This window comes from Chiloscyllium punctatum, chromosome 6 (genome assembly GCF_047496795.1).
Source record: "Chiloscyllium punctatum isolate Juve2018m chromosome 6, sChiPun1.3, whole genome shotgun sequence".
Taxonomy (NCBI): domain Eukaryota; kingdom Metazoa; phylum Chordata; class Chondrichthyes; order Orectolobiformes; family Hemiscylliidae; genus Chiloscyllium; species Chiloscyllium punctatum.
The window spans coordinates 7,952,548-7,980,351 of record NC_092744.1 but is presented as its reverse complement, the minus strand read 5'-3'; the positions used below and the strand labels follow the sequence as shown (position 1 = coordinate 7,980,351).

Here is a 27,804-nt window from a genome sequence, read left to right as displayed (position 1 = left end):
CGACCACCCACTCTGGAAAGTCTGAAGTCGAGAACTTTTCATTGTCATGTGACCTGAGCTTTGGCTTATGCAGAAAGACCGTGAGAGAGATCTTGCATTTAAATAACGCCTAATTACTACCAGATGCCTGAAAATTGTTTTGGTTCAAATGATCATGGAACTGCTTTTCACGTGTAGTCCATGTATTGTTGGCCGATAGAACAGCCCATGTGCTGCTACAAGTAGTGAGTGGATGGATTGTCAGATGATTTGGTGATGAAGCAGCATGTTGACGGGGAGACAGTGCTGCTCTTGGATTTTATCCATTGAATTTCAGCCGGCCAATAGGGATTGGGTTTGATATTTCATTACAAAAGATGGAGGCCAATGCTGCTCTTCCTTATCGATATCGGCAGGTTGGTGCGAGAAGATGTAACAATGAAAAATTGTTGCATTCTCGATCATTAATATTTCTGTCTTGGATGCACCCATTGTTAGTCAGAGGGAGTGGTGATGCATACGGAGTTTATAACGAATGTAAGGGAAGGCCAGGGTCAGACATTTTGATTGGCTTTGATTGTACATTGCACGTTTGAGCCCATTATAGAGTCATACAGCAAGGAAACAGACCCTTCGGACTAACCGTGCCGACCGTAACCCCAAACTAAATTAGTTTGTGCTTGGTCCTACCTTCACAGTGATGTCTGAGTGACAGTTCGATGGAATAAAAATGACTGAACTGGGTACCACTGATGCTTAGGGTCAGTGACAGGACCATTAAGAATTACTTCTACTGTTGCAGCCGACAAAAGTCATGCATTGGTCTCTTTGCAGTATAATACTGTTGGTCTGTGTATTTCTTTACTGGGCTTTTTTTTAAATTTTGCAATGACATGTTTGTTTTCCCTCTTCCCACCTGAAGTCACTTGTTCCCCTTCAGGATGTAGCGCACAGATTCCTTCAGCGTGTGAGCTATTTTCATGTCCCAGTGTTATCAGAATCCTCCTGTTGGGTGGCTGAGTGGTTAGCACTACTGTCTCTCAACCCCAGGGACCTGGATTTGATTCCAGCTTTGGGCAACTATCTGTGTGGAGTTTGCACATTCTCCCTGTGTCTGCGTGGTTTCCTCCGGGTGCTCCAGTTTTCTCCCACAATCCAAAGATGTCCAGGTCAGGTGGATTGGCCATGTTAAATTGCTCATTGTGTCCAGGGAAGTGCAGGCTCAATGGGTTAGCCATGCGAAATGTGGGATAAAGTGAGGACTGCAGAAGTTGGAGATCAGTGTTGAGAGTCGGGTGCTGGAAAAACATAGTAGGTCAGGCAGAATCCAAGGAGCAGGAGAATGTGGGGCTGTAGGACTAGGGTGGGATGCTCTTCAGAGGGTTGCTCTGGATTTGATGGGCTGAAAGGCCTCCTACCACAATGCCGGGATTCTGAGTTGGGTTGGAGGCACCAAAGCCAATCTCAGTTCTCCCAGTGTCTGGCGCGCACACGATATGATGTACACTGAAAATGGGAAATCAGGATTATCTCTCCTCGCGCTGATCTTGCGTGTTGACCAGGTGGTAGCTCCTCTGTCGTATCTCTAATTCCATTTGGATTCGTGTTTAACATTTCTGTGCTGTGTGGCTCAATGCAGTTTGTATTTTTACTGACATAGCAGTGGTCCCTATACTTAAAAGAAACATTAAATCGTTTCTCAAATCACTTGATGTGCTGCAGCTCTGTTATGTGACCCCATTGGAGGAACACTGCACTGTTCCCTTTTACGGTGTAGCTTTTCTACGACACTGTTTCTGCGCAGTGTCAGCTGCAGTTCATTTGATGCCACTTTGCCTCTGATTCAGAATGCTGAGGGTCCACATCCTGCCCTCGGAACACGAGCGTCCTGCTCTAGGACAGCACAGACAGAATGCTACATTATCAGAGGCTCAGTCTTTTGGACAGAATCATACAGTCATAGAGATGTACAGCACGGAAACAGACCGTTTTGGTCTAACCCGTCCATGCCGACCAGATATTCTAACCCAATCTAGTCCCACCTGCCAGCACCCAACACCCTCCAAACCCTTCCTATTCATATAACCATCCCGATGCCTTTTAAATGTTGTAATTGTACCAGCCCCCACCACATCCTCTGGCGGCTCATTCCAAACACATACCACCCTCTGCATGAAAAAGTTGCCCCTTAGGTCACTTTTATATCTTTCCCCTCTCACACTAAACCTATGCCCTCTAGTTCTGGACTCCCCCACCCCAGGGAAAAGACTTTGTCTATTTATCCTATCCATGCCCCTTGTAATTTTATAAATCTTTATAAGGTCACCCCTCAGCCTCTGACGCTCCAGGGAAAACAGCCCCAGCCTATTCAACCTCTCCCTACAGCTCAAATCCTCCAACCCTGGCAACATCCTTGTAAATCTTTTTGAACCCTTTCAAGTTTCACAACATCTTTCTGATAGGAAGGAGACCAGAATTGCACACAATATTTCAACAGTGGCTTAACCAATATCCTGTACAGCTGCAACATGACCTCCCAACTCCTGCACTCAATATTCTGACCAATAAAGAAAGGCATACCAAATGCCTCCTTCACTGTCCTACTGCAACTCCACTTTCAAGGAGCTATGAACCTGAACTCCAAGGCATTTTAATCTAGCTCTATTTATTCTCTCTCAAGTTCTAAAAAAAACCTCTCCATGTCACTATTCTGAAGAAGATCAGGGGGTTTATTTCCAATGGCCCAGTTTATATTTATCCCTTAATCAAATGCCCAAATGCAATTAGCTAGACTCGTTTGGTTTGGGAAATCCGGTCAGCATGGAAGAGTTGGGCCGAAGGGCCTGTTTCCGTGCTGTGTACCTCTAACTCTGTGTTGCAACAGGTTCATTTCAAAGCTACCTCATTGATGCTAAAACCTTTTAGGATGGACCTTTTTGCATTTTACAAATGATCAGTTTTTCTCCCCGTCCTGTGTACAGTTTTGATCGTGGGTAGGGAAAGTAGCCTATTGCTATTATCCCTCCCAGAGATGTGAGGGTAGGGGTGGGGGTTTGCATTGCATTTCTGTAGCCAAATGGGTGAATCTGCCACTTATAAAATAAAATTCAAAGAAGCAAGTAGACTAAGACTAAGATAACGTGAATCACATCTTCCACCCTTTGTGTTTTTCAGGGGCATCATGTACGGTTTTGTCACGGCAATGGTCAGCCTCGGCCAACTGAACAAACGTGACTTCTACTTCACTGACTGCCTACTGTTCGGAGCTCTGATTTCAGCTACAGACCCAGGTAAATCACCACAGATGGCTTGTGGGTCAAGGGAAACCATATCTCTGCCAGACAGCTGTCGGTCATCCACACCACTGCCAGCAGCGATTGTTGGAGAAGATTGGCATTCTAATCCCGCCATCTCATCATCCCGTTACCAGTGGTAACTGACCAGAGGTCAAGTCCCCCCTCCCCAAACCCTCCGACCCATGCTTCATGCCCTTATTCATCCTGCATGTTGTTCCCAAAGACCACGCTCTCAAATTGAGGCGAGAGTCAATAGGTGAGAGACTGGAAAAGCACATCAGGTCAGACAGCATCGGAAGAGCAGAAACGTCAACGTTTCCGGCCAGATCCTGCTGATGGGTTTTGGGTGAGAACATTGACTCTCCTGCTCCTCAGATGCTGTTTGACCTGCTGTGCTTTTCCAGCCTCACACCTGTGGACTCTTGTGTTTGATAACATTCAAGTGAAGCTTCTTAAAGGACATATCAAAAATGCAAGTCATCGTTTTGGTTGATTCTTTGCATGTTTGTGAAAACCAAGCAGTTTATTACTTGCTGATTCCTAGCCTCTACATTCCAAAGTTAGGGAAATGGGTGTGGGCAGGGAATAGGGGTTCATGGGGTGGCGGGGTGGCACGGTGGCTCAGTGGTTAGCACTGGGTTCGATTCCAGCCTCGGGCGACTGTCTGTGTGGAGTTTGCACATTCTCCCCGTGTCTGTGTGGGTTTCCTCAGGGTGCTCCAATTTCCTCCCACATTCCAAAGATGTGCAAGTTAGGATTATTAATGGAAAATTGGTTATGTTCTAGTAGTTTCAGGCAGCTAGAGTAAACTTACAAGTCTACAGTTCAGAATAATCAAATATTAATTGAAGTTTAGAAACTCTGGAGTTGGAATGTTTCTAGAGTAATTTGGGGGAGACTTCACTGGGGTGAAGAGCAAATGTATTTTCTCTCCATGAAACAATTTTGTTTTAGAGCAGGTCAGGGGAAAAACATTCCCTCAGTAGAAATGTTTAGTTTGTGAAATTTCCCAACCAGGAATATTTGGCTAGAAATGTGCAGGTTTTTAAAAGCTGAGAAAGTTTAAGCTCTCAGTTTTGAGAATATTCATGCCAGAAGACTCCACAATTCACAAGACAGAAACTTGGGGAAAGTACTTAAGTATGATGTAAATTCTGATCGAGAGGGACAACTTCTACAGAATTTTCTCTGTAACAGATTGATAGTATTGAGAAGTATGTTGATAAATGTCTCTCTCATTATCTCTCTCCCTCTCTTCCTCTCTCATTCCCTCTGTCCCCCTCTCATTCTCTCTTTCCTTCCACCATTCGTTCTGTCCCTCCTCCATCCCATACCCCATTTCCCCTCCCCCATTCCCGTCCCTTCCCCCATCGAAAAATGTGGTCTTCCACCTAAGACACAGCCACTATTACTGCATTGATCATGTTTTCTATTGCTCAGGCCATCACGTTTACCTGTGCGTGGACCCTCTGATATCTGAGGGGGTGGGGGGGGGGGGGGGGTTTGGTCAGTGGCAGGTGAAATGCAGCTTCCTCCCTTTTCTCCCCTTCAGCCCCTGATCACTATAACCATCAGCTGTTTACATTGCTGACACCAACCACCTCACTAATGTTTCCAGACAGTTGTGTGCATTAACACAAAGAGTAAGAATTACATGAACTTGACCTGACGTTATTTTGTGAGGTAAATCCGTCGGTGCAAGGAGCGACACTGTTCTTGAGGAGCCACAATGCCACTGACGGAGAGTCTCACCAGCCCCGGGAGCTCTGATAACAGGGAACTGGACAGGCCGTGGGCCGGAGTGACGTTGACTGACTGACTGACTGGCTGGGATATCAGGGATGAATGCCCAGGAACCAGAAACCGGGATGTTTCTCTTCAGAGTAGCAATGGTTAAGGGGAGATTGAAGAGTGGAGTTTAAAATTGGAGAGATTTGCTGGAATAAACAAGATGGAACTGTTTCCACTGGCAGGTTAAGGATCAGAAGATTCCGATTTATTCTCTTTGGCAAAAGCACAAGGGGAGAAAGGAAGCAGAACAGCATTCTGCAGTGTGTTAGATATATTCTACATGATTGGGGAACCTTGGCTTTGGCACAAAGATTTGGCCTTTGTATTTGAGAATATAAACGTTCCTCTTTTAAGGGAAATAAAACATAGGATTCTAATGTTGGAAGCATAGAGATTTGAGGTCCAACTTTTCACCATACAAGGCCAACCTGTGGGCAAGATGTGTCAGCACAGGCTTGGAGGGCTGAAGGGTCTGGTCCTGTGCTGTTTCATTCTTTGTACTTTATGATTATTTATCACATGATTACCACTATGTACCAAAAGGTTTAGAAACAGGGAGTCAGAACACAGCATCTGCCATTTTGGACTGAGGTGAGGAGAAATGTTTTCACCCAAAGAGCGGGGAGCCTGGGGAATTCTCCACCACAGAGAGTGGTTCAGCCCCAAACATTGAAGAAGGAATTAGATATAGTTCATGGGGCTAAAGAGGTCAAATGGTTTGGGGGGAGAACGTGAGAATGGGGGGACTGAGTTGGATGATCAGCTGTGATCGTAATGAGTGATAGAGCAGGCTTGAAGGGCCGAATGGCCTACGCCTGCCTATTTTCTATGTTTATAATTCAGGGATTCTTTGCTCCATTCCCACTATGTTAATTTGTGCTGGCATGTGATCAGGGTATGAATAGCAATCAAGCACACATAACCCTCGCCAACATCAGTGTGAGGGTGGGAAGTTCAAAGCTCCCCCTCCAGTGTTGGCAGTTCTGGGTCTCTTCTGTAAATAGATAGTGGGGTGGGGGGTGGGAGAGAGTAGGGGGCGCACCATGAACTACAGCAGAACCCTAGTCCAAACCATTAACTAAACACAAACAGCCATTTAGTATTCCCTATCTTACGTTAACCTTCATAGTCAAAGAGATCTATAACATGGAGTTGGACTGGGGTGGGCAAAGTCAAAAGTTCCATGACACCAAGTTATAGAGCAACAAGTTTATTAAAATCACAGGCGTTCGGAGCGCTGCTCCTTCATCAGGTGAAGTGGAGGGAAGCAGATAGGCACAGAATATACCAGTGGGCAAATCATGGCAAGGTAATTCCAGGAAATTAAGAGCATCAACAGATAAATTCAAAGAGTAAAGTGTCAACTGCTGAATACCAAAGAAGGAATGACCTATAAACCAATCAATTACTGCAGAGAAGTAATTCTAAATAATTGAAAATAAGTTGGTCCTAGAGAGAAACCAATTGGCTGGAATAACACGAGTGGGTATCAGTCACATGATGGGGGTCTAACCGATGTGACAAGATTATTACTTGTGATTACCTCTGTGCCTGAATTAGTTTGTGCAGTTTTTGATAACTTATTACTTTTGTAAGTAATTTGATCATGGTCCTCCGGGCCCAGGGGCAGGGACACTGCAACCATCCCACAGGAGGGTCTTCTCATTAGCTACCCAGCTCATGTGGCAGCAGTGACAGGTGTCAGTTGATTTAAGTTTTCGATCTCCTCTGCAGCTATGCTGACATTGCTCAACTGTAATTAGCTATTGTTGGCACTCAGCCAAGCATTCATAATGCAGTGTCCTGTGCATCCTGCTTTTGTTGATGGATACTGACCTCCTGCTGCTATTTCCCTGCACTGGAAATACAACGGGCAAAGCCTCCTTAACTTAGTTGGGTTTGCAGAGTCGGGAGCTTTTCCACGACTTATCTCATTGACAAAAATCCAGCCCATGTCACTGAGTGAAAACAGATGGGTCTCCATAATTTTTGCACTTCAACCAGCCACATTAGAAACCACTGAAACCCTGTGGGGCAATGTCTATTGAAGATATTCATTGTTTTTTGGATTGCAAGGTTCAATATGAATATTCGTGTCTTTTGAACAAAAACGGAAGTTGCTGGCAAAATCAGGGTTAACGCTTTGGATCCAGTGACCCTTCTGCAGAACCGGCCCTGAAACACCTAACTCTGATTTCTCTTCACAGATGCTGCCAGACCTGCTGAGCTTCTCCAGCAATTTCTGTTTTAATTCCTGATTCACAGCAGTTCTTTCCGTTTTTGTCGAGTGTCTTTTGAATGCTGCTGCTCGGGGGTTGCTTAGTAACAGCAGCGAGGTAGTCTATTGAAGATCTGTCAAGAATGTCATGTAGTGACAACTTCCCCTGCCAGGAAGCCTCCGTTGTAACCAGCCGGCTGCAGTTCCCGGGGGGGGGGAGGGCAGGGTGGGGTGGGGGTTTTGTTCGAGCTGGGGGCTTCGAGCATTGGGTTTTCGGTCAGTGTTATACATCACAACCTCCCCTCCCTGTGGCGTTTGACTAAAAGAGTGTCTCTTTTTTTCTACACACAGTGACCGTGCTCGCCATCTTTCACGAGCTCGACGTAGACGTCCAGCTGTACACGCTGCTGTTTGGGGAGAGCGTTCTGAATGATGCGGTCGCCATTGTCCTGACATAGTAAGCACATGGCTGGGGGCAGGGGTGAGGGGGCTGCCACGTTAACGCATTCTAGTCAATTCGCAAACAGCAGCAAAGTGTACTGCAACATTAAGGGCTGAGCTCTTATCTGGAATTAAGAGTCTAATAATGACCGTGAATCCATTGTCAATTGTCAGGACACATCCATCTGGTTCACTCATGTCCTTAGGGAAGGAAACTGCCATCCTTACCTGGTCTGGCCTACATGTGACTCCAGACCCACAGAGTGGTTGACTCTTCCCTGCCCTCTGGGCAATTAGGGATGGGCAATAAATGCTGGGCTAGCCAAAGATGCCAATATCCTGTCAATGAATAAAAGAGAAAAGGAAAGAAAAACCTTCAGAGAGACAGGATCTAGGCTCTGATGTGAGACCCTTTCTCCCCACCCACCAACACGTCAGCTGGGTTTGAATCAAGAGCTTTGACATTAGAGATTTCTTCTGCCGCTTACTGCATGCCAATTAACCTTCCACACTGCCCATTCCCTACAGTGTGGAAGCAGGTCATTTGACCCGCCAAGTCCACACCAACCCTCCATAGAGCATCTCACTCAGACCCACCCACCACCCCAGCCCCCATCCTATCCCGATACCATTATATTTGCCACGGTTAATCCACCCTAACCTGCACATCTTTGGACTGTGGGAGGAAACCGGAGCACCCGGAGGAAACCCACACAGACACAGGGAGAATGTGCAAACTCCACACAGACTGTCGCCTGAGGCAGGATTCGAACCCAGGGCCCTGGTGCTGTGAGACAGCAGTGTTTCCCCAGTAATATACTCTCTCCTCTCCCGCCCAGCCAAATTTCACAAATCATCATACAAAGCAAGTTTTCAAAATCTAGTTTGCAGTTTGCAATCTATATTAGACAATAGACAATAGATGCAGGAGTAGGCCATTCTGCCCTTCGAGCCTGCACCGCCATTCAATATGATCATGGCTGATCATTCCTAATCAGTATCCTGTTCCAGCCTTATCTCCATACCCCTTGACTCCACTATCTTTAAGAGCTCTATCCAATTCTTTCTTAAATGAATCCAGAGACTGGGCCTCCACTGCCCTCTGGGGCAGAGCATTCCACACAGCCACCACTCTCTGGGTGAAGTAGTTTCTCCTCATCTCTGTCCTAAATGGTCTACCCCATATTTTTAAGTTGTGTCCTCTGGTTCGGCACTCCCCCATCAGCGGAAATATGTTTCCTCCTGCCAGAGTGTCCAATCCTTTAATAATCGTATATGCCCCAATCAGATCCCCTCTCAGTCTTCTAAACTCAAGGGTATACAAGCCCAGTCGCTTCAGTCTTTCCGTGTAAGGCAATCCTGCCATTCCAGGAATTGACCTCGTGAACCTACGCTGCACTCCCTCAATAGCCAGAATGTCTTTCCTCAAATTTGGAGACCAGAACTGTACACAGTACTCCAGGTGTGGTCTCACCAGGGCCCTGTACAGCTGCAGAAGCACCTCTTTGCTTCTATACTCAATCCCTCTTGTTATGAAGGCCAGCATGCTATTAGCCTTCTTCACGACCTGCTGTACCTGCATGCTTGCCTTCATTGACTGGTGGACAAGAACACCCAGATCTCTCTGAACAGCCCCTTTACCTAATTTGATATTCTAGCCCCCAATTAGCTTTCTCTTTGGGCTGAATTCTTTTTGTTCATGAATCACCAGCTCAGAGTCCCAAGCACCGAGGGATTTGGATCCAGCAATCATGCTGCTGGTGCAAAGGGATGAAAATATCACATGGTCTTTTGTCTTTATTTTAGCAGCTATCACCTGTTTCCTATTGTAGGTCATCACCTACATTGAAGGAGGGATCACATGCCCAGAAAATGTTTTCACCATTGATGTGCTAATACTGCTGTCAGTCAATTGAAAGCTTTTGTCACAAGTAGCAGCCAGTATTTCAAATAATTGGAGAGAAATTCGAATTAATGTTTTGAGTCCATTGTCCCTTCTTCAGTCCTGAAAGGACTCGAAACGTTAACTTTGATTTCTCTCCACAGATGCAGCCAGACCTGCTGAGCTTTTGCAGCAATTTTGTTTTTTTCTGATTTCCACAGTAAGCAGTTCTTTGTTCTTTTTCAAATAAGTGACTGGGACAAGAGTGGATTAGAGTTTTTTTTTGAAGTAGGGGGCCATTCAGCCCAGCTCAACGTATCCTCTCGACAGAAATCCTAACCTTCTCTATGGGACATCTGAGAGAATTTGGAATAATTCATTCATCTGGAAATGAGAAACCTTCTGAAAGAGAGAGGAAAAACAGCCAGGTGGGGACATGAGAAACCGTTAGCATCAAGGAAAACCCTAAAGCTTTCTAAAGGTATATCAGGAATAAAAGAATGACTAGAGAAAGATTAGAGGTAAAAACAATGACTGCAGATGCTGGAAACTAGACTCTGGATTAGTGGTGCTGGAAGAGCACAGCAGTTCAGGCAGCATCTGAGGAGCTGCGAAATCAAAGATTAGGGCCAATCGAGCATAATAGTGGGAAGTTGTGTGTGGAATCCAAGGAGATAGGGGAATAACTAAATGAATATTTTTCATCAGTATTCAGACTAGAAAAACACAATGTTGTCGGGGAGAATACTGAGATTCAGGCTATGAGACTTGACAGGATTGAGGTTCACAAGGAGGGGGTGTTAGCAATTGTGGAAAGTGCAAAAATAGATAAGTCCCCTAGGATGGATGGGATTTATCCTAGGATTCTCTGGAAAACCAGGGAGATGATCGCAGAGCCTTTGGCTTTGATCTTTATGTCATTGTTTACAGGTATCTTGCCAGAACACTGGAGGATGGTAAATGTTGTCCCCTTGTTGAAGAGGGGAGTAGAGACAACCCTGGAAATTATAGACCAGTGAGCCAAACTTCATTTGTGGGCAAAGTATTGGAAAAGGTTATAAGAGATAGGGTTTATAATCCTCTAGAGAGGAATAAGTTGATTAGGGATAATCAATGTGGTTTTGGGTAGGGTAGGTCGTGCCTCACAAACCTTATTGAGTTCATTGAGAAGGTGACCAAACAGGTAGATGAGAGTAAACCGGTTAATGTGGTGTATATGGATTTTAGTTGGCGTTCGATAATGTCCTCCACGGTAGGCTATAGCAAAAAATATGGAGGCATGGGATTGAGGGTGATTTGGCGGTTTGGGTCAGAAATTGGCTATCTGAAAGAAGACAGAGGGTGGTGGTTGATGGGAAACATTCATCCTGGAGTTCAGTTACGAGTGGTGTACCACAAGGATCTGTTTTGGGGGCACTGCTATTTGTCAATTTTATAAATGACCTGGATGAGGGCGTAAAAGAATAGTTTAGTAAATTTGTAGATGACACCAAGATCGGTGGAGTTGTGGATAATGCTGAAGGATGTTGTGGGTTACAGAGTGATGTAGTTAAGCTGCAGAGCTGGGCTGAGAGATGGCAAGTGGAGTTTAATGTGGAAAAGTGTGAGGTGATTCACTTTGGAAGGAGTAATGGAATACAGTGTATTGGGCTAATGGTAAGATTCTTGGTAGTGTGGATGAGCAGAGAAATCTGTGTCCATGTGCATAGATCCCTGAAAGTTGCCACCCAGGTAGATGGGTTGTTAAGAAGGCATACAGCGTGTTAGTTTTTATTGGTAGAGAGATTGAGTTTCGGAGCCATGAGGTCATGCTGCAGCTGTATAAAGCTGATTTGGCCGCACTTGGAGTATTGCGTGCAGTTCTGGTCACCGCATTATAGGAAGGATGTGGAAGCTTTGGAAAGGGTTCGGAGTAGGTTTACTAGGATGTTGCCTGCTATGGAGGGAAGGTCTTATGAGGAAAGGCTGAGGGAATTGAGGCTGTTTTTGTTAGAGAGGAGAAGATTGACAGGTGACTTAATCGAGACGTATAAGATAATCAGAGGGTTAGATAGGGTGGACAGGGAGAGCCTTTTTCCTCGGATGGTGATGGCTAGCACGAGGGGACATAGCTTTAAATTGAGGGGTGATAGTTAGAGGACAGATGACAGAGGTAGCTTCTTTACTCAGAGTAATAGGGGTGTAGAATGCCCTGCCAACTTTAAGGGCATCTACTGCGCTGTAATATTCCATGTTCTAAATCCACTCCATGAACACAGGCCTGTCCATCACACAAACCAGCCTCCAATCTATTAACTCCGCCCACACTTCCCACTGCCTCGAGACAGCAGCCAACATAATCAAAGACCCCTCCCACTCCATTATACCCTCTTCCACCCACATCTGACGGGCAGAAGATATAAAAGTTTGAAAGCACATATCAAATAATGAAGAATTGTTTCCTAATATGGTGCCTTTTGAACATTGTCCAACCCTCTATTTGTTTTCTTAAAGGAATGTAATGTTCTTGATACATTTGCCCCATTATGTATATCCTGTGCCAACAACTGCCCGGGTTGGAAAAGTTCACATTCCACCAGCTTTTCCTCATTACTCTGACCCCTCCGCCCCCTGCTGCCGACTCCCGGGTACAAGGATTACAACTTCTTGGCTCTACATTGCCTCCTCTGCTTGAAGCTGGCCTTGTTTCTTAATGACCAGAACTGAATTCAAAATGTCATCTGCCTAGAACACTATCAGCTTTGATGAACCCATCCCTTAATTTATATTCTGTTGCTTTGATGACATTCTCAACATTGCACTGTTAACCTCTCTCTCTCTTTGAGCCTGTTGAGTGTCCAGTCAGGTGAGATGCCTTTACATTGCATCTTTGCCTATTTCAACAACTCTCTCTGGTGAATCAGTAGCCCTTTGCATTTCGATCTACAGGCAGTATACAAAACCAGCGCAGAATGCTGGAGAAACTCAGTCGGGATTTGACTTGATTTGATTTATTATTGTCGTATATACCAAGGTACAGTGAAAAGTATTGTTTTGTGTGCTATCCAGCAAATCCTATCTTACAAAAATACATTAGGGTAATAGAACAGAATATAGTGTTACAGCTACAGAGAAGGTGCAGAGAAAGATCAACTCTAATATACGAGAGGTCTGTTCATAAGTCTGATAACAGTGGGGCAGACGTTGCTATTGAGTCTGTTGATATGGGTTTTCAAACTTTTATATCTTCTGCCCGTCAGATGTGGGTGGAAGAGGGTATAATGGAGTGGGAGGGGTCTTTGATTATGTTGGCTACTGTCTCGAGGAAGTGGGAAGTGTGGGCAGAGTTAATAGATTGGAGGTGGTTTGTGTGATGGACTATTGTGTGTGTTCCCTATTCTATAACTTCTTCTGGTTTTGCGCAGAGCGGTTACCAAACTCAGCTGTGATGCGTCCGGATAGGATACTTTCTCTAGTGCATCTGTAAAAGAGTCATTGTGGACATTTTGAATTTCCTTAGCTTCCTGTGGAAGTTTAGGCGTTGGTGTGTTTTCTTGACCATAGCATTGATGTAGATGGACCAGGTCTGGCAGCATTGGTGGAGAGAGAAACAATTAGCATTGAGTATGGGTAGAAACCAAAAGAACTGGATGCTGTAGATCAGAAACCACAACAGAAATTGTTGGAAGAGCTCAGCAGATCTGGCAGCATCTGTGGAGAGAAATCAGAATTAACGTTTCGGGTAGACTGACCCTTCCTCAGAGCCCCTCAGTTCTGAGGAAGGGTCACTGGACCCTAAACGTTAATTCTGATTTCTCTCTACTGACGCTACCAGACCTGCTGAGCTTATCCAGCAATTTCTGTTTTTGTTTGTGAGCTATTCAGTATGGTCTAAGTGTTCATTCAAACTGGTTCAGGTCCTAACTCTGAACTCTGAGCAGGTTCTGAGGAAGAGTCATTACTGGACTCAACGTTAACTGTTTTACTCTACACAGATGTTGCCAGAGCTGCTGAGTTTCTTCATTACTTTCTGCTTTTATTTCAGATTTCCAGTATTTTGCTGTAGTCTGTAATAAATTTCATTTGTAATGTCCTGCCCCTTAAATTAATTAACCTACCTTGGTCGATAATTTCCAATTAATTTCCACCCAATTCCTAGCTTGGTTCTATTTGTAAGATTGACCCCTTTGTATTGAATCTATGAATCCAGATCATTGATGTAATTGAAGGATTGGTGCAAGGCCCACTACTTTTCATCATTTATATCAATGATTTGAATGTGAACCTAGGATGTATGGTTAGTAAGTTTGCAGATGACGCCAAAATTGGAGATGTAGTGGACAGCGAAGAAGGTTACCTCAGATTGCAACAGGATCTGGACCAGATGGGCCAATGGGCTGAGAAGTGGCAGATGGAGTTTAATTTAGATAAGTGTGAGGTGCTGCATTTTGGGAAAGGCAGATCTAGGCAGCACTTATACACTTAATGGTAAGGTCCTGGAGAGTGTTACTGAACAAAGAGACCTTGGAGTGCAGGTTCATAGCTCCTTGAAAGTAGAGTCCCAGGTAGATAGGATAGTGAAGGTGGCATTTGGTATGCTTTCCTTTATTGGTCAGAATATTGAGTACAGGAGTTGGGAGGTCATGTTGTGGCTGTACAGGACATCGGTTAGGGCACTTTTAGAGTACTGTGTGCAATTCTGTCTCCCTACTATAGGAAGGATGTTGTGAAAGGGTTCATAATGGATTTACAAGGTTGTTGCCAGGGTTGGAGGGTTTGAGCTATAGGGAGAGGTTGAATAGGCTGGAGTGTTGGAGGCTGAGGGGTGGCCTTCTAGAGGTTTATAAAATATTGAGCGGCATGGATAGGATAAATAGGCAAAGGTCTTTTCCCCGGAGGGGGTCAGTCCGAAACTTGAGGGCATAGGTTTAGGGTGAGAGGGGAAAGATATAAAAGAGACCTAAGGGGCAACGTTTTCACACAGAGGGTGGTATGTGTATGGAATGAGCTGCTAGAGGAAGTGGTGGAAGCTCGTATAATTACAACATGTAAAAGGATCTGGATGGGTATATGAATAGGAAGGGTTTAGAGGGATATGGGTCAAATGTTCGCAAATGAGACTAGATTGGTTTGGAATATCTGGTCGGCATGGATGAGTTGGACCGAAGAGTTTGTTTCTGTGCTGTACAGCTTTAGGACTCTGACAGTAATGGGCCCAACACCAAGTCCAAAGCACAATACGTGATACAATATTCATCTGACATGTCCCCACCTCTGTGTTCTTCACCTTACAGCCTGTTCCATTTCCATTCCTCATATAATCCCTGTCTCCCCACATTTCTGAGTTGCCTTTCATGTGAGACTTTGTTGGATGTGTTTATGAAATTCTCATGTGCCATGTGACACAGGAGATACAAACCGATTTCAGAAGAACGTGTTTGAAACTTCCATTTCCTCATGTTAGCTGAGGCAAACCCTTCTCTTTCCAAATCTGTACTAATGCTAGTTGGGACTGTGCAGATAATTCTCTAAATATACTTGCGTTAACTTTGAAATAACCCTTTAGAGCCCATCGCCCCATCAGCAATCACCCTATACTAATAAAAGCCTAGCCTTTGACAATAGCACTGCCCTTCACTGAGTGAGGCATTCAGGGGCACAATACCTCTGACGCTCAGCTGTTTATGTCAGCCAGGGCTCCCTGATTGCGACTTTCATCTGGTCCAATCAGGGAACTCATCTTCTCTGAGGTGGCTGACCTCATGCCAATCACAACAAACTTCATCCATGATTTTACAAGGATTGGAACTGAAGCTAATGGTTCAGCCATTTCCTTTATTCTGCTTCAGTTAGCGGTTTTGAATATGGGAAGCATATTAACTTGTCTCCAACTGGTGCATCTCAACTGGCCCACTGATGACTGAGGCAGTTCAGGGAAGGTTCATTCGGATGATCCCTGGTATGGAGGGATTGTCTTATGAGCAAAGACCAAACTGAATGGGGCTCTACTCAGTGAAGTTTAGAAGAATGTGAGGTAATCTCATTGAAACTTCCAGGATTCTTAAGGGGCTTAACAGAGTCATTGCTAAGAGGATGTTCCCCCTCATGGGAGAGTCTCGGAGTAGAGGGCACTAGGAGCAGAGGAGTAGAGGAGGAGTAGAGTCTCAGAATAAAAGGGCACCAGCTTAATACTGAGAGGAAGAGGAATTTCTTCTGAGGGTTGAGAGTCTTTGGAACGTCTTGCCACAGAGAGCTGTGGGGGCCGAGTCCTTGTGCATACTTAAGGTTGAGGTAGATTCTTGATCAGTCAGGGACTCGAGGGTTACTGGGAAAAGACAGGAAAGTGGACGTGAGGAATGTTGGATCAGCCATGATCCTGTTGAATGATAACAGACTTGAGAGCCCCTCTGCTGTTCCTATTTCTAATGGCCTTATTGACTCTGAGTGTGTGTAAATGTCAATGTAGCTGGGAGTGGAGCTTTACGATTACATCGAATTGGGTTTGTGCTCTATTGTTCTGTCTTCACTAAAAACAAGAGGTCCCCCCCACAACTGTTGACCTAACTGATTCCTGTCAGCCTTGGTCTCCCGTATCCACGTTGAGGCTGGGCAGAGCATAGCCCATGTTGGAGCGCTTGGATTTGTGAGAGAGACTGCCCCACTTGAGCCTAGAAATGGTGCAGCATTTTTTTTTAAGGCTGTTGTATTTAACCAGTCGAAGGATGTGGTGACAAGCTGTGGGAGAGGTGAGAAAATGAAGTAAGTGGAGAAATTTAAAATCATTTGCTTCCAATTTTTCAGTATTAATTGGCTCCTGGCACATGTGATGCAAATCTAGACTGTAAACACAACCAGCTATTTTAAAAATAAAACCTGCGAGAGATGCTGATTAAAATGCTCCGCAATAATGAGATGAAGAGTCGAGAGTGTGGTGCTGGAAAACCACAGCAGATCAGGCAGCATCCGAGGAACAGGAAAATCAATGTTTCGGGCAAAAGCCCTTCATCAGGAATGAACACCTCAGATGCTGACTGACCTGCTGTGTTTGCCCAGCACCATGCTCTCAACTCTAACCTCCAGCATCTGCTGTCCTCACCTCCTCCTAAAGAAGAGATGAAGCTTTTGTTCCTGGTCACCTGTTCAAGCTTCGAAAGCTTGTGACTTCAAATAAACCTGTTTGGACTATAACATGGTGCTGTGTGAATCAGCATGAAACTGAAACAGGTGACCAGTCTGCTCAGTCCCACCCTACGTGACTCCCGTCCCTGAGTGAGCGAGGTGTTTCCCTGAGCCCCATGGTCTGTTCTACCCCTCGTACAGGGAGCCTGTGAGATCAAATGGTGACATCATCCAGTCTTCAGCAGTTTGACCACTGTTAAGTCGCAGTCAGTTGACCTTTCACCCATTGGGGCATCTGTTTGTTTCCACTGGAAGGAGGCTTCTCTTAACGAACTTTGACCTCAGACTTGCCTGCTCAAGGACATCAATGTAAACTACCTCTTGACAGGTTTTGTCGCATCCCTACGTCCTTACACAGCACAACCCTGTGAGCCAACATACTGATGAAGGGCTTTTGCCCAAAACGTCGATTTTCCTGCTCCTCAGATGCTGTCTGACCTGCTGTGTTTTTCCAGCACCACACTCTCGACTCTGATCTCCAGCATCTGCAGTCCTCACTTTCACCTATACTTTGTTACACTGACATTCTGGTCAACTCTTACCTCTGGAGCCTTGTATCAGGTTTAATTCCAATCTTCACACTGACACAGAGTGACATCAATTCAGTTCATCAACACATACATCCCTTCATCAAAAATGCAAATCACTATCCAACTAATTAATCTTTCAATAGAGTCCCAGTGGACTGCACTATTATTGAAGAGAGCGAGAGATAAGAGTCACCATATCTCCTGTGAGGGGAGATTAGATTAGATTACTTAGTGTGGAAACAGGCCCTTCGGCCCAACAAGTCTGAAGAGCAACCCACCCAGACCCATCCCCCTACATTTACCCCTTCACCTAAAACTACGGGCAATTTAACATGGCCAATTCACCTAATCTGCACGTTTTTGGACTGTGGGAGGAAACCGGAGCACCCGGAGGAAACCCACACAGACACGGGGAGAATGTGCAAACTCCACACAGACTGTTGCCTGAGGCGGGAATTGAACCTGGTCTCTGGCGCTGTGAGGCAGCAGTGCTAACCACCGTGCCACCCGTCGAGAAGCAGAGTCCTTCAGCCAGTGCGGGAATTGAATCCACACTGTTGGTGTCACTGTGCACCGCAAACTAGTTGTCCATCCCACTGGGCTAACTGATTCTCGGCTTCCTTCAAATATATCTTGCTATTCTTGCAAAGATTGGTGGAATACCTGTGAATTGGCCATGCTAAATTGCCCGAAGTGATCAGGAATGTGTAGGTTAGGTGTATTAGTCAATGGAAGTGCAGCATAAACAGGTAGTGGAATGGGTCAATGTGGACATGTTGGGCCAAATGGCCTGCTTCCACACTGTAGTGGTCCTAGAATTTGGTGTTTGTAAATTATTAGGCCAGGAAGCATTGCATGGTCCCTTTAGAAGATTGGGTGTTTTTGTCTTCTTCCTGTGCTTCGTGATTTCAAATAGATGTCTGTGAAAGTAGCTTAGAAGTTTACAAATATTCAGAGACCACCTGAACTGTAATATTTTTATCAAAAGGCCATGTAATTAGTAGCCCAAGCAGCAGTTTATTTTACCAAGCCATCAGGTTTTTGAATGTAGCCAATCAATTTGAGCTAAGTAGCTAGATACCAACACCAATTAAGTTTAAATCTTGATGATTTTGACAACGTAGGACCAACTTATTATAAAAAATATTGACGTGTGGCAATGCTGCTCCTTTAACAAGGTTACATTATTCTTAGCTTTTTTTTTCAGAGAGGTAGTAAAAGAGACAGACTCCAAAAAGTCTAAGGTTGAAAAGTTTTAGGGCCAGTTTAATTATAGCTAACAGATATTGCCTCAGGCAAAAGGCTTTCAAGTTCAAAAGCCACTTGTACAATGAAAGGGGCGTGGCCAGTGATCCCAACTCAGCTTTACTCTGGTTCGGTTTTAGCGAGCAGAGTTTGAAGCTGCTGGACCAAAATAAGCAGGTGGTCCAGGTTGGTCCTCTCTCTCTGCCTTCTCTCCTGTCAGACCCTGGGTTGGATTTTGCCTTTTGTGCTGAAGGGGTGATTATGGGTATTGTTGCATGTATTGGGAACAGCATCATTTAATTTGCTTTAATCTGCTGGGTTTTCAGATGGGTTAAGTTATTCAGTATTCTGTTCTCTTTTGTTTATGTTTCATTTGGTAATATAGTGAATAATATTATTTGCTTAATATTTGCTTAAAACTAAGTGGTTTGACCAGCTGCATCTTTCCTGGAATATCCACTTAGACCCACTTAAAACAACAAGCAAAGTTAGAATCTGGACTACTCTCTTGGAATGTTTTGAGGGGGGTCTGGCCTGGTCCATTACATATTTCATCAAGAGTATGAAAAGAAGGGGGCAATTTGACTAAGACCCAGAGCAAGCCACCGTCTACAAGATCCGAAATGTCTTGGAGAAAGCTCCATCTAAATAAAAACAGTATCAATGGCATAACTGGTTCATATGCCTGGCCGAAGAATTGTCGGAGAAGACATTCCTGACAGGGGAAGGCACAGAATATTTTGGAAGATGTAATCTGGCTGTAATTTTGGGAGACTGAGTTTTTTTTTGATTTGGAGACACCAGTGTTGGACTGGGGTGTCCAAAGTTAAAAATCACAAAACACCAGGTTATAGTCCAACAGGTTTATTTGGAAGCACTAGCTTTTGGAGCACTGCTCCTTCATCAGGTGATTGGGTTTCTCTGCTTAGTAATTTACAACCACCAAATTCTAGAACCTCTACAGTGTGGAAACAGACCATTTGGCCCAACAAGTCTACACCGATCCATTCCGCTACCTGATTGTGCTGCTTTTTCCCTGACTAATACATCTAACCTACACACCCCTGATCATTATGGGCAATTTAGCATGGCTAGTTCACCTCACCTGCACATCTAGTTTCCCAATCCACAAACTAGGTCCATGACACCAAAATCAGTTAGCTCGGTTGGCTGGAAAACTAGTTTGCAGTACACGCTGACACCAACAATGTGGGTTCAATTCCCGCACTGGCTGAAGGACTCTGCTTCAATAGACAATAGGTGCAGGAGTAGGCCATTCTGCCCTTCGATCCTGCATCACCCTTCAATATGATCATGGCTGATCATCCTTAATCAGTATCCTGTTCCTGCCTTATCTCCATAACCTTTGATTCCACAATCCTTGAGAGCTCTATCCAACTCTTTCTTAAATGAATCCAGAGACTGGGCCTCCACTGCCCTCTGGGGCAGAGTATTCCACACAGCCACCACTCTCTGGGTGAAGATGTTTCTCCTCATCTCTGTCCTAAATGGTCTACCCCATATTTTTAAGCTGTGTCCTCTGGTTCGGCACTCACCCATCAGCGGAAACATGTTTCCTGCCTCCAGAGTGTCCAATCCTTTAATAATCTTATATGTCTCAATCAGATCCCCTCTCAGTCTTCTAAACTCAAGGGTATACAAGCCCAGTCGCTCCAGTCTTTCAGTGTAAGGTAGTCCTGCCATTCCAGGAATTGACCTTGTGAACCTACACTGCACTCCCTCAATAGCCAGAATGTCTTTCCTCAAATTTGGAGACCAGAATTGCACACAGTATTCCAGGTGTGGTCTCACCAGGGCCCTGTATAGCTGCAGAAGAACCTCTTTGCTTCTATACTCAACCCCTCTTGTTATGAAGGCCAGCATGCTATTAGCCGCCTTCACTACCTGCTGTACCTGCATTCTTACCTTGATTGACTGGTGTACAAGAACACCCAGATCTTCTCAACATCTCCCCTCACCAGAGACATGGTGACTCTTAAAATACCACCAGTTATCTCCCTAATTCCCCACAACCACCTAATGAAGGAGCAGCACTCTGAAAGCTCGTGCTTCCAAATAAATTAATGACTTAGATGAGGGAGTCGAAGGGTGGGTCAGTAAATTTGCAGATGATACAAAGATAGGTGGAGTTGTGGACAGTGAGGAGGGCTGTTGTCGGCTGCAGAGGGACTTAGATATGATGCAGAGCTGGGCTGAGGAGTGGCAGATGGAGTTCAACCCTGCCAAGTGTGAGGTTGTCCATTTTGGAAGAACAAATAAGAATGCGGAATACAGGGTTAATGGTAGGGTTCTTGGTCAGGTGGAGGAACAGAGGGATCTTGGGGTCTATGTACATAGATCTTTGAAGGTTGCCACTCAGGTGGATAGAGTTTGTAAGAAGGCCTGTGGAGTATTATCGTTCATTAGCAGAGGGATTGAATTCAAGAGTCGTGAGGTGATGTTGCAGCTGTACAGGACTTTGGTTAGGCCACATTTGGAGTACTGTGTGCAGTTCTGGTCGCCTCACTTTAGGAAAGATGTGGAAGCTTTGGAGAGGGTGCAGAGAAGATTTACCAGGATGTTGCCTGGAATGGAGAGTAGGTCGTACGAGGGTAGGTTGAGAGTTCTCGGCCTTTTCTCGTTGGAACGGCGAAGGATGAGGGGTGACTTGATAGAGGTTTATAAGATGATCAGAGGAATAGATAGAGTAGACAGTCAGAAACTTTTTCCCCGGGTACAACAGAGTGTTACAAGGGGACATAAATTTAAGGTGAAGGGTGGAAGGTATAGGGGAGATGTCAGGGGTGGGTTCTTTACCCAGAGAGTGGTGGGGGCATGGAATGCGCTGCCCGTGGGAGTGGTAGAGTCAGATTCATTGGCGACCTTTAAGCGGCATTTGGATAGGTACATGGATGGGTGCTTAATCTAGGATAGAAGTTCGGCACAACATCGTGGGCCGAAGGGCCTGTTCTGTGCTGTATTGTTCTATGTTCTATGTTCTAAACCCATTGGACTATAACCTGGTGTTGTGCGATTTTTGATGACTTATTTTTAATCTAAGTGGGACTTGTATTTATTGGGAAAGTATACTATTAGAATCTTGCTTTGAAAATAGTTAGTAGCTTGAAGGGATTTATTTACTGTTAGATAAATAAATTGTTGCTTGTTTTAAAGTGAGTGTCAGGGATTTATTTTATTAACCAGTCGAAGTTGCTGATAAGCAGGTTACACCATTGTTCACACACTTTTTTAAAGGTTACAGGGTTAGGTGCTCCTCTTTGGGCGTTTTGGTTTTAGTTCTCGGTGGGGATCAGCCTCCACTTTGTAACACTACCGACAACCTTTCTGTCAATAGCACTGGTTTCCAATGGAGACTTCCTAGGTCAGTTCCCAGACACGGTGGCTTTTGATGGAGCGCACCTTTACTGTGGGATGCACTGGTGGCAGGAAGGCCTTGCACATTTTTATTCAAATGATATCATCCAAGAGCAGCAGTTTGATAAATTCTGGATAAAAATTGCATTTGTATTGTTTAAAAAAAGGGAAAAATGCTTACCAGAAACTTCGTCACGAAGATAATGTGGCTTTCAAATTTAATACATTTTACAATGTGACTTACAATCAGGAGCTAAGCACCAGAGAAGGGTTTTCTGGGGCAGTGTAATTCGGATGCACCAAGTTTCAAACCAACATGAGAGTGCTGGAGAAACTCAGTAGGTCTGGCAGCATCTGAATTGAAATGAATTGAATTTATTGTCATGTGTACCGAGGCACAGTGAAAAGCTTTGTCTTGCGAGCAACACAGGCAGATCAGAGTTAAGTTCACATAGATAGTAAATAATATCTGTGAAGAGAAAGCAGAGTTAACATCTCTGGTCCAGTGACCCTTTTAAACCGTTTATTACCTGTAAGTCAGCAAAATGATGAATGACCTTCCTGATTATCTTGGCAAATTCTATGGATTTTCCAGATGTATTTCTTTTCCATTCTACAATTTAGCCATGATTAAATGGCAGAGTGGACCCTAAAGGCCGAATGTCTTTACTTCCACACCTATGTCGTATGGTCTTATGGTCTAACAATGGTTCTGTGCTTTTTTGGGCACATTCTAATTGGTGAAAGTGACTGGCTGGTCAGGTGTCTAGCTTGCAAAATGACTCTTCATCTGAGAATGAATTTCTCAACAAACAAATAAAAGCCACATGCTGTGAAGTTTCAGTTTGCCTGACATGGAGTGCATGGGGCATTTACAACCTTTTGAAATCTAAGAAACATTGTCTCAGTTCGGCAGAGGCAAGGATTGGGGTCCTCTGTTGATAGGGAGAGATGCTGCTGATGGTCAAACTGCTAAACAATGGCAACACCCAGCATTAAAAAGCTTCCAGTTGCTCACCCAGTTTGGGCGAAAGCATCTTTAAGATAATAGCTATCAGAACCGACAGTTAGATTGACAGGCTCAGCTGTTTGATGACAGATGTGTCGGTTAATAGTCTCTATAATCAGTTGTTAACAGTGACTTGGAGCCACTGCTTACCTTTCTCAGCTCAGATGTTGTTGAATTAAATCGTTGGAGGGCACAGGTTGACTTAGTTTTGGGTTGCCATTTTCAAGTGTAATTTTGTAAGTAGCTATAGCCCACTTTGAGCCTGCCTATCTCAGACCTCCCACTTTCTCAGGGTGATAATTATTATGGGACAACATGTGGGTATGAGCTTCATGGTTATCAGTAACTCCACATCACTAACATGGAAAGTATTTGACCTAAAACCGCACTGCGTTGCCAACTTTCAATGTTGTGTTATAGCTGAAGAGATTGTTGATTTGTTCATTCAAAGGATGTGGGTGTCACTGGCTGGGCCAGCGTATATTGCCTGTCCCTAGTTGCCCCTTGAGAAGGTGGTGGTGAACTGCCTTTTTGAACCGCTGTGGTAGACCCACAGTGCTCCTAGAGAGGGAATTCCAGGATTTTGACCCAGTCACAGTGAAAGAACAGCAATATGTTTCCAAGGTCAGGATGGTGCGTCGAGGGGAACTTGCAGGTGGTGGTGTTCCCAAGTATCCACTGTCCTTCAACATGGAAGTGGCCAAGGGTTTGGAATGTGCTGTCTGGTGAATTTCTGCCGTGCATCTTGTAGATAGTACACCCTACTGCTACTGAGCATTGCTGATGGAGGGAGTGGATGCTTGTGGATCTAGTGCCAATCAAGTAGACTGCTTTGTCCTGGATGGTGTCAAGCTTCTTGTGTGGTGTTGGAGCTACACCCATCCATGCAAGTGGGTAGTATTCTCCTGGTTTGGGGTGGCACAGTGGCTCAGTGGTTAGCACTGCTGTCTCACAACACTAGCAAACTGGGTTTGATTCCACTCTCAGGCAACTGTCTGTATGGAGTTTGCACATTCTCCCCATGTCTGCGTGGGTTTCCTCTGGGTGCTCCGGTTTCCTCCCACAATCCAAAGATCTGCTGGTTAGATGAATTGGCCAGGCTAAATTGCCCATCATATTCAGGGATGTGCCAATTTGGTACAGTCAAACTTCTGCCTTGTGCCCTGTAGAAGGTACACAGGCTTTAGGGCATCAGGAGGTGAGTTACTATAACCTTTGACCTGCTTTTGTAGCCACAGCGTTTCTGGTCAATGGTAACCTCGAGGATGTTGATTGGCAAGTTGGTGATTCTTAGATTATCTCTTGTTTGAGATGGTCATAGCCTGGCATTTGTGCGATGTGACTATTACTTGCCACTTGTCAGCCCAAGCTTGGATTATGTCCAGATTTTGTTGCAGTTGAATATGGATTGCTTCAGTCTCTGAGGAACTGTGAATGGAGCTGAACAGTGTGCAATCATTGGCAAACATCCCCACTTTGGAGGGAAGATCATTAATGAAGCAGCTGAAGATGGTTGGGTCGAGGGCACTACCCTGAGGGACTCCTGTCGAGATGCCTGACTTCCACCAATCATCATCCTTTGTGCTAGATATACTTTCAATCAACAGAAAGCTTTCCCTGATTCCCACTAACTCTAATTTTTATATTTAACAGCAGTTCCACAAAATTGATGCCATTATTTGATGCCTCCCTGTTCCCTCATTCCAAATTCAACCAAGGTGCTATCAATGAAATACCTTCCAGCAGTTATGGTATCTTTTCCTTCAAACAACACCTTCCAAATCCGTGACCACTTCCATCTGGAAGGACAAGGGATACATGGGAACACCACTCCCTGCAAATTCCCCTCCAACCCACTCACCATCCTGACTTGGAAATACATCGCCGTTCCTTCACTGTCGTTAGGTCAAAATCCTGGAACTCCCTCCATGAGGGTATTGTGGGTCTACCTATAGCACAGAGACTGCAGCTGTTCAAGAAGGTAGCTCACCACCACCTTAATGGCAGTTAGGGACTGGCAATAAATGTTGGCCCAAACAGCAATGTCCAGGAGTGAATTATAATAAAACAGATTGTTTTCTTTTTGTTTGGCAACATTTAGCAATGGAATCAGCAGTAGTTGCGAATTCTTCTGCTTTTCTCAGGAAGGGAGGGATTGTAAACTCCTTTTTCTGATCTTATCAACAATCTTCTGGTTCACATTCGCTCATCAATTAGTCAGTCAAAGGAAACAAAGATTTACTGTTACATTGCAAGAGGACTTCGCCGTGTGGTTGGGATAGAATGTTTCCTCTTGTGGGAGAACCTGGAGCAAGGGGTCATCATTTAAAAATAAGGCGTCACCCATTTAAGACAGATGAGGATTGTTTTTCTGAGGATTGAGTGTCTTTGGAATTCCCTCCCTTTAAAAGGCAGTAGATGTAGAATCTTTAACTCTTATTAATACAGAGGGAGATAGCTTCTTAATGACCAAGGGGAAAGGTGAGGCAGGCTGAAGGGCTGAGTGGCATTGTTTTCAAGAGTCACTTCCCTTCCAAGTGCAGTTGTTGTTTTGCTCGCCGAAATCCAGTTTACTAGCTCCAAGCTCCTGGATCTCCAGATCATCAGCACCTTTTTATGGAGGTATATAAAACCATGGGCCTGGTCCTGGATGTCTATATCAACATGACCTGGCACTGTGAAGCAAAACCCAGGATTCACAGGGAAGCCTTAGAGAATGTTGTCCAATTCCAATACCTCTGAAGTGTCCTGTCGGTCAAAGCAGCTATTGATGAAGCGATTCCACTTCGCCTCTGGTGTCGTAGAGCAACCTTCAGCGACCTGAGGAAAAGAGCATTTGAGAACAATGTCATCGGATACAACCCCAAGATCTTGGTATACAGGCCTGTGGTTGTTCCCGCCCTCCGACATGACTTTGAGACATGGACTGTCTACAGCAGACACCTCAAGGCTGTACAGAAACTACAGGACAGCAGATGCTGGAGATCAGAGTTGAGAGTGTAGTGCTGGAAAAGCACAGCAGGTCAGGCAGCATCTAAGGAGCAGGAGAATCGACGTTTCGGGCATAAGCCCTTCTTCAGGAATGAGGAGGGTGTGCCAAGCAGGCTAAAATAAAAGGTAGGGAGGAGGGACTTGGGGGAGGGGCGTTGGGAATGCGATAGGTGGAAGGAGGTTAAGGTGAGGGTGATAGGCCGGAGTGGGGTGGGGGCGGAGAGGTCAGGAAGAAGATTGCAGGTTAGGAAGGTGTTGCTGAGTTCGAGGGTTGGGACTGGGATAAAGTGAGAGTGGAAATGAGGAAACTGGAGAAATCTGAGTTCATCCCTTGTGGTTGGAGGGTTCCTGGTTGGAAGATGAGGCGCTCTTCCTCCAGCCGTCGTGTTGCTATGGTCTGGCGATGGAGGAGGCCAAGGACCTGCATGTCCTTGGTGGAGTGGGAGGGGGAGTTAGTGTTCATCCACGGGGTGGTTGGGTTGGTTGGTCCGGGTGTCCCAGAGGTGTTCTCTGAAATGTTCCGCAAGTAGGCGGCCTGTCTCCCCAATATAGAGGAGGCCACATCAGGTGCAGTGGATGCAGTAAATAATGTGTGTGGAGGTGCAGGTGAATTTGTGACAGATATGGAAGGATCCCTTGGGGCCTTGGAGGGAGGTGTGGGCGCAAGTTTTACATTTCTTGCGGTTGCAGGGGAAGGTTCCGGGAGTGGAGGTTGGGTTGGTGAGGGGTGTGGACCTGACTAGGGAGTCGTGGACAGAGTGGTCTTTCCAGAACGCTGATAGGGGAGGGGAGGGAGTCTGTTTGGAGGTGGCGGAAATGATGAAGAATGATACGATGTATCTGGAGGTTGGTGGGGTGGTAGGTGAGGACCAGTGGGGTTCTGCCCTGGTGGCGATTGGAGGGGCGGGATTAAAGGGCTGAGGAGTGGGAAGTGGAGGAGATGTGGTGGGGAGCATTGTCAACCACATCTGAGGGGAGATTGCGATCTTTGAAGAAGGAGGCCATCTTGGTTGTTCGGTATTGGAATTGGTCCTCCTGGGAGCAGATGCGGCGGAGGCGAAGGAATTGGGAATATGGGGTGGCGTTTTTACAGGGGGCAGGGTGGGAGGAGGTGTAATCTAGGTAGCTGTGGGAGTTGGTCGGTTTATAGTGAATGCCCGTGCCCAAGATAGAAATGGAGAGGTCTAGGAAGGGGAGGGAGGAGTCTGAGATGGTCCAGGTAAATTTGAGGTCCGGGTGGAAGGTGTTAGTAAAGTGGATGAACTGTTCAACCTCCTCGTGGGAGCACGAGGTAGCGCCGATACAGTCGTCGATGTAGCGGAGGAAAAGGTGGGGGGTGGTGCCAGTGTAGCTGCGGAAGGTGGACTGTTCCCCAAACAGGTCCTCTAACCCCAGCTCCAAAACAGCAGGCGAGCTCCAGATGGACAGAGAAGTGCTTCGGTGATACCCTCAAGGTCTCAGGGACTGTACAGTATTTCCACCAACACTTGGGAATCACTGGCCTAAGACCCTCCAAAATGGAGGAGGAATGTGTGTAAGGTGTCGAGCACCTTGAGACTTGCCTTCGGGAGGAAAAGCAGAAGCCAGGCTCAAGCAGTGAAAGGAGTGTACTGTCACACCAAAGACCCACCCTCCCCTTCCTGTAATGACCACCTGCCCCAAGTGTAACAGAGCCTACAGTAGCTGTATCGTTCTGTACAGCCACCTACGGACTTGCCCTGAGAGTGGGAGAGAGTCATCGTCGTCTGCGAGGGCCCGCCGATAATGATGATGTTTTCAAATGTGTTTGATGTGATCTGGTAACTTTTATTTCAACAACACCCTCGCTGACTTACAGGTGAGTAAGTAATCTCCCTTTGGGCACACTCTGAGCTGCTGCAGGCGAGCAC

General features: G+C 45.4%; 1 protein-coding gene across 2 annotated transcripts in view; it reads left to right on the top strand.

Annotated features, from left to right (window-relative positions):
* Nucleotides 1-27,804, top strand: part of LOC140478698 (sodium/hydrogen exchanger 9-like) — a 480,261-nt gene that overhangs the window by 131,784 nt on the left and 320,673 nt on the right. For both annotated transcript variants that reach the window (XM_072572000.1, XM_072572001.1), the window contains exons 5-6: nucleotides 3,154-3,269; nucleotides 7,636-7,741. In XM_072572000.1, the coding sequence (XP_072428101.1) occupies nucleotides 3,154-3,269; nucleotides 7,636-7,741 (222 nt within the window). The remainder of the gene's footprint in view (nucleotides 1-3,153; nucleotides 3,270-7,635; nucleotides 7,742-27,804) is intronic.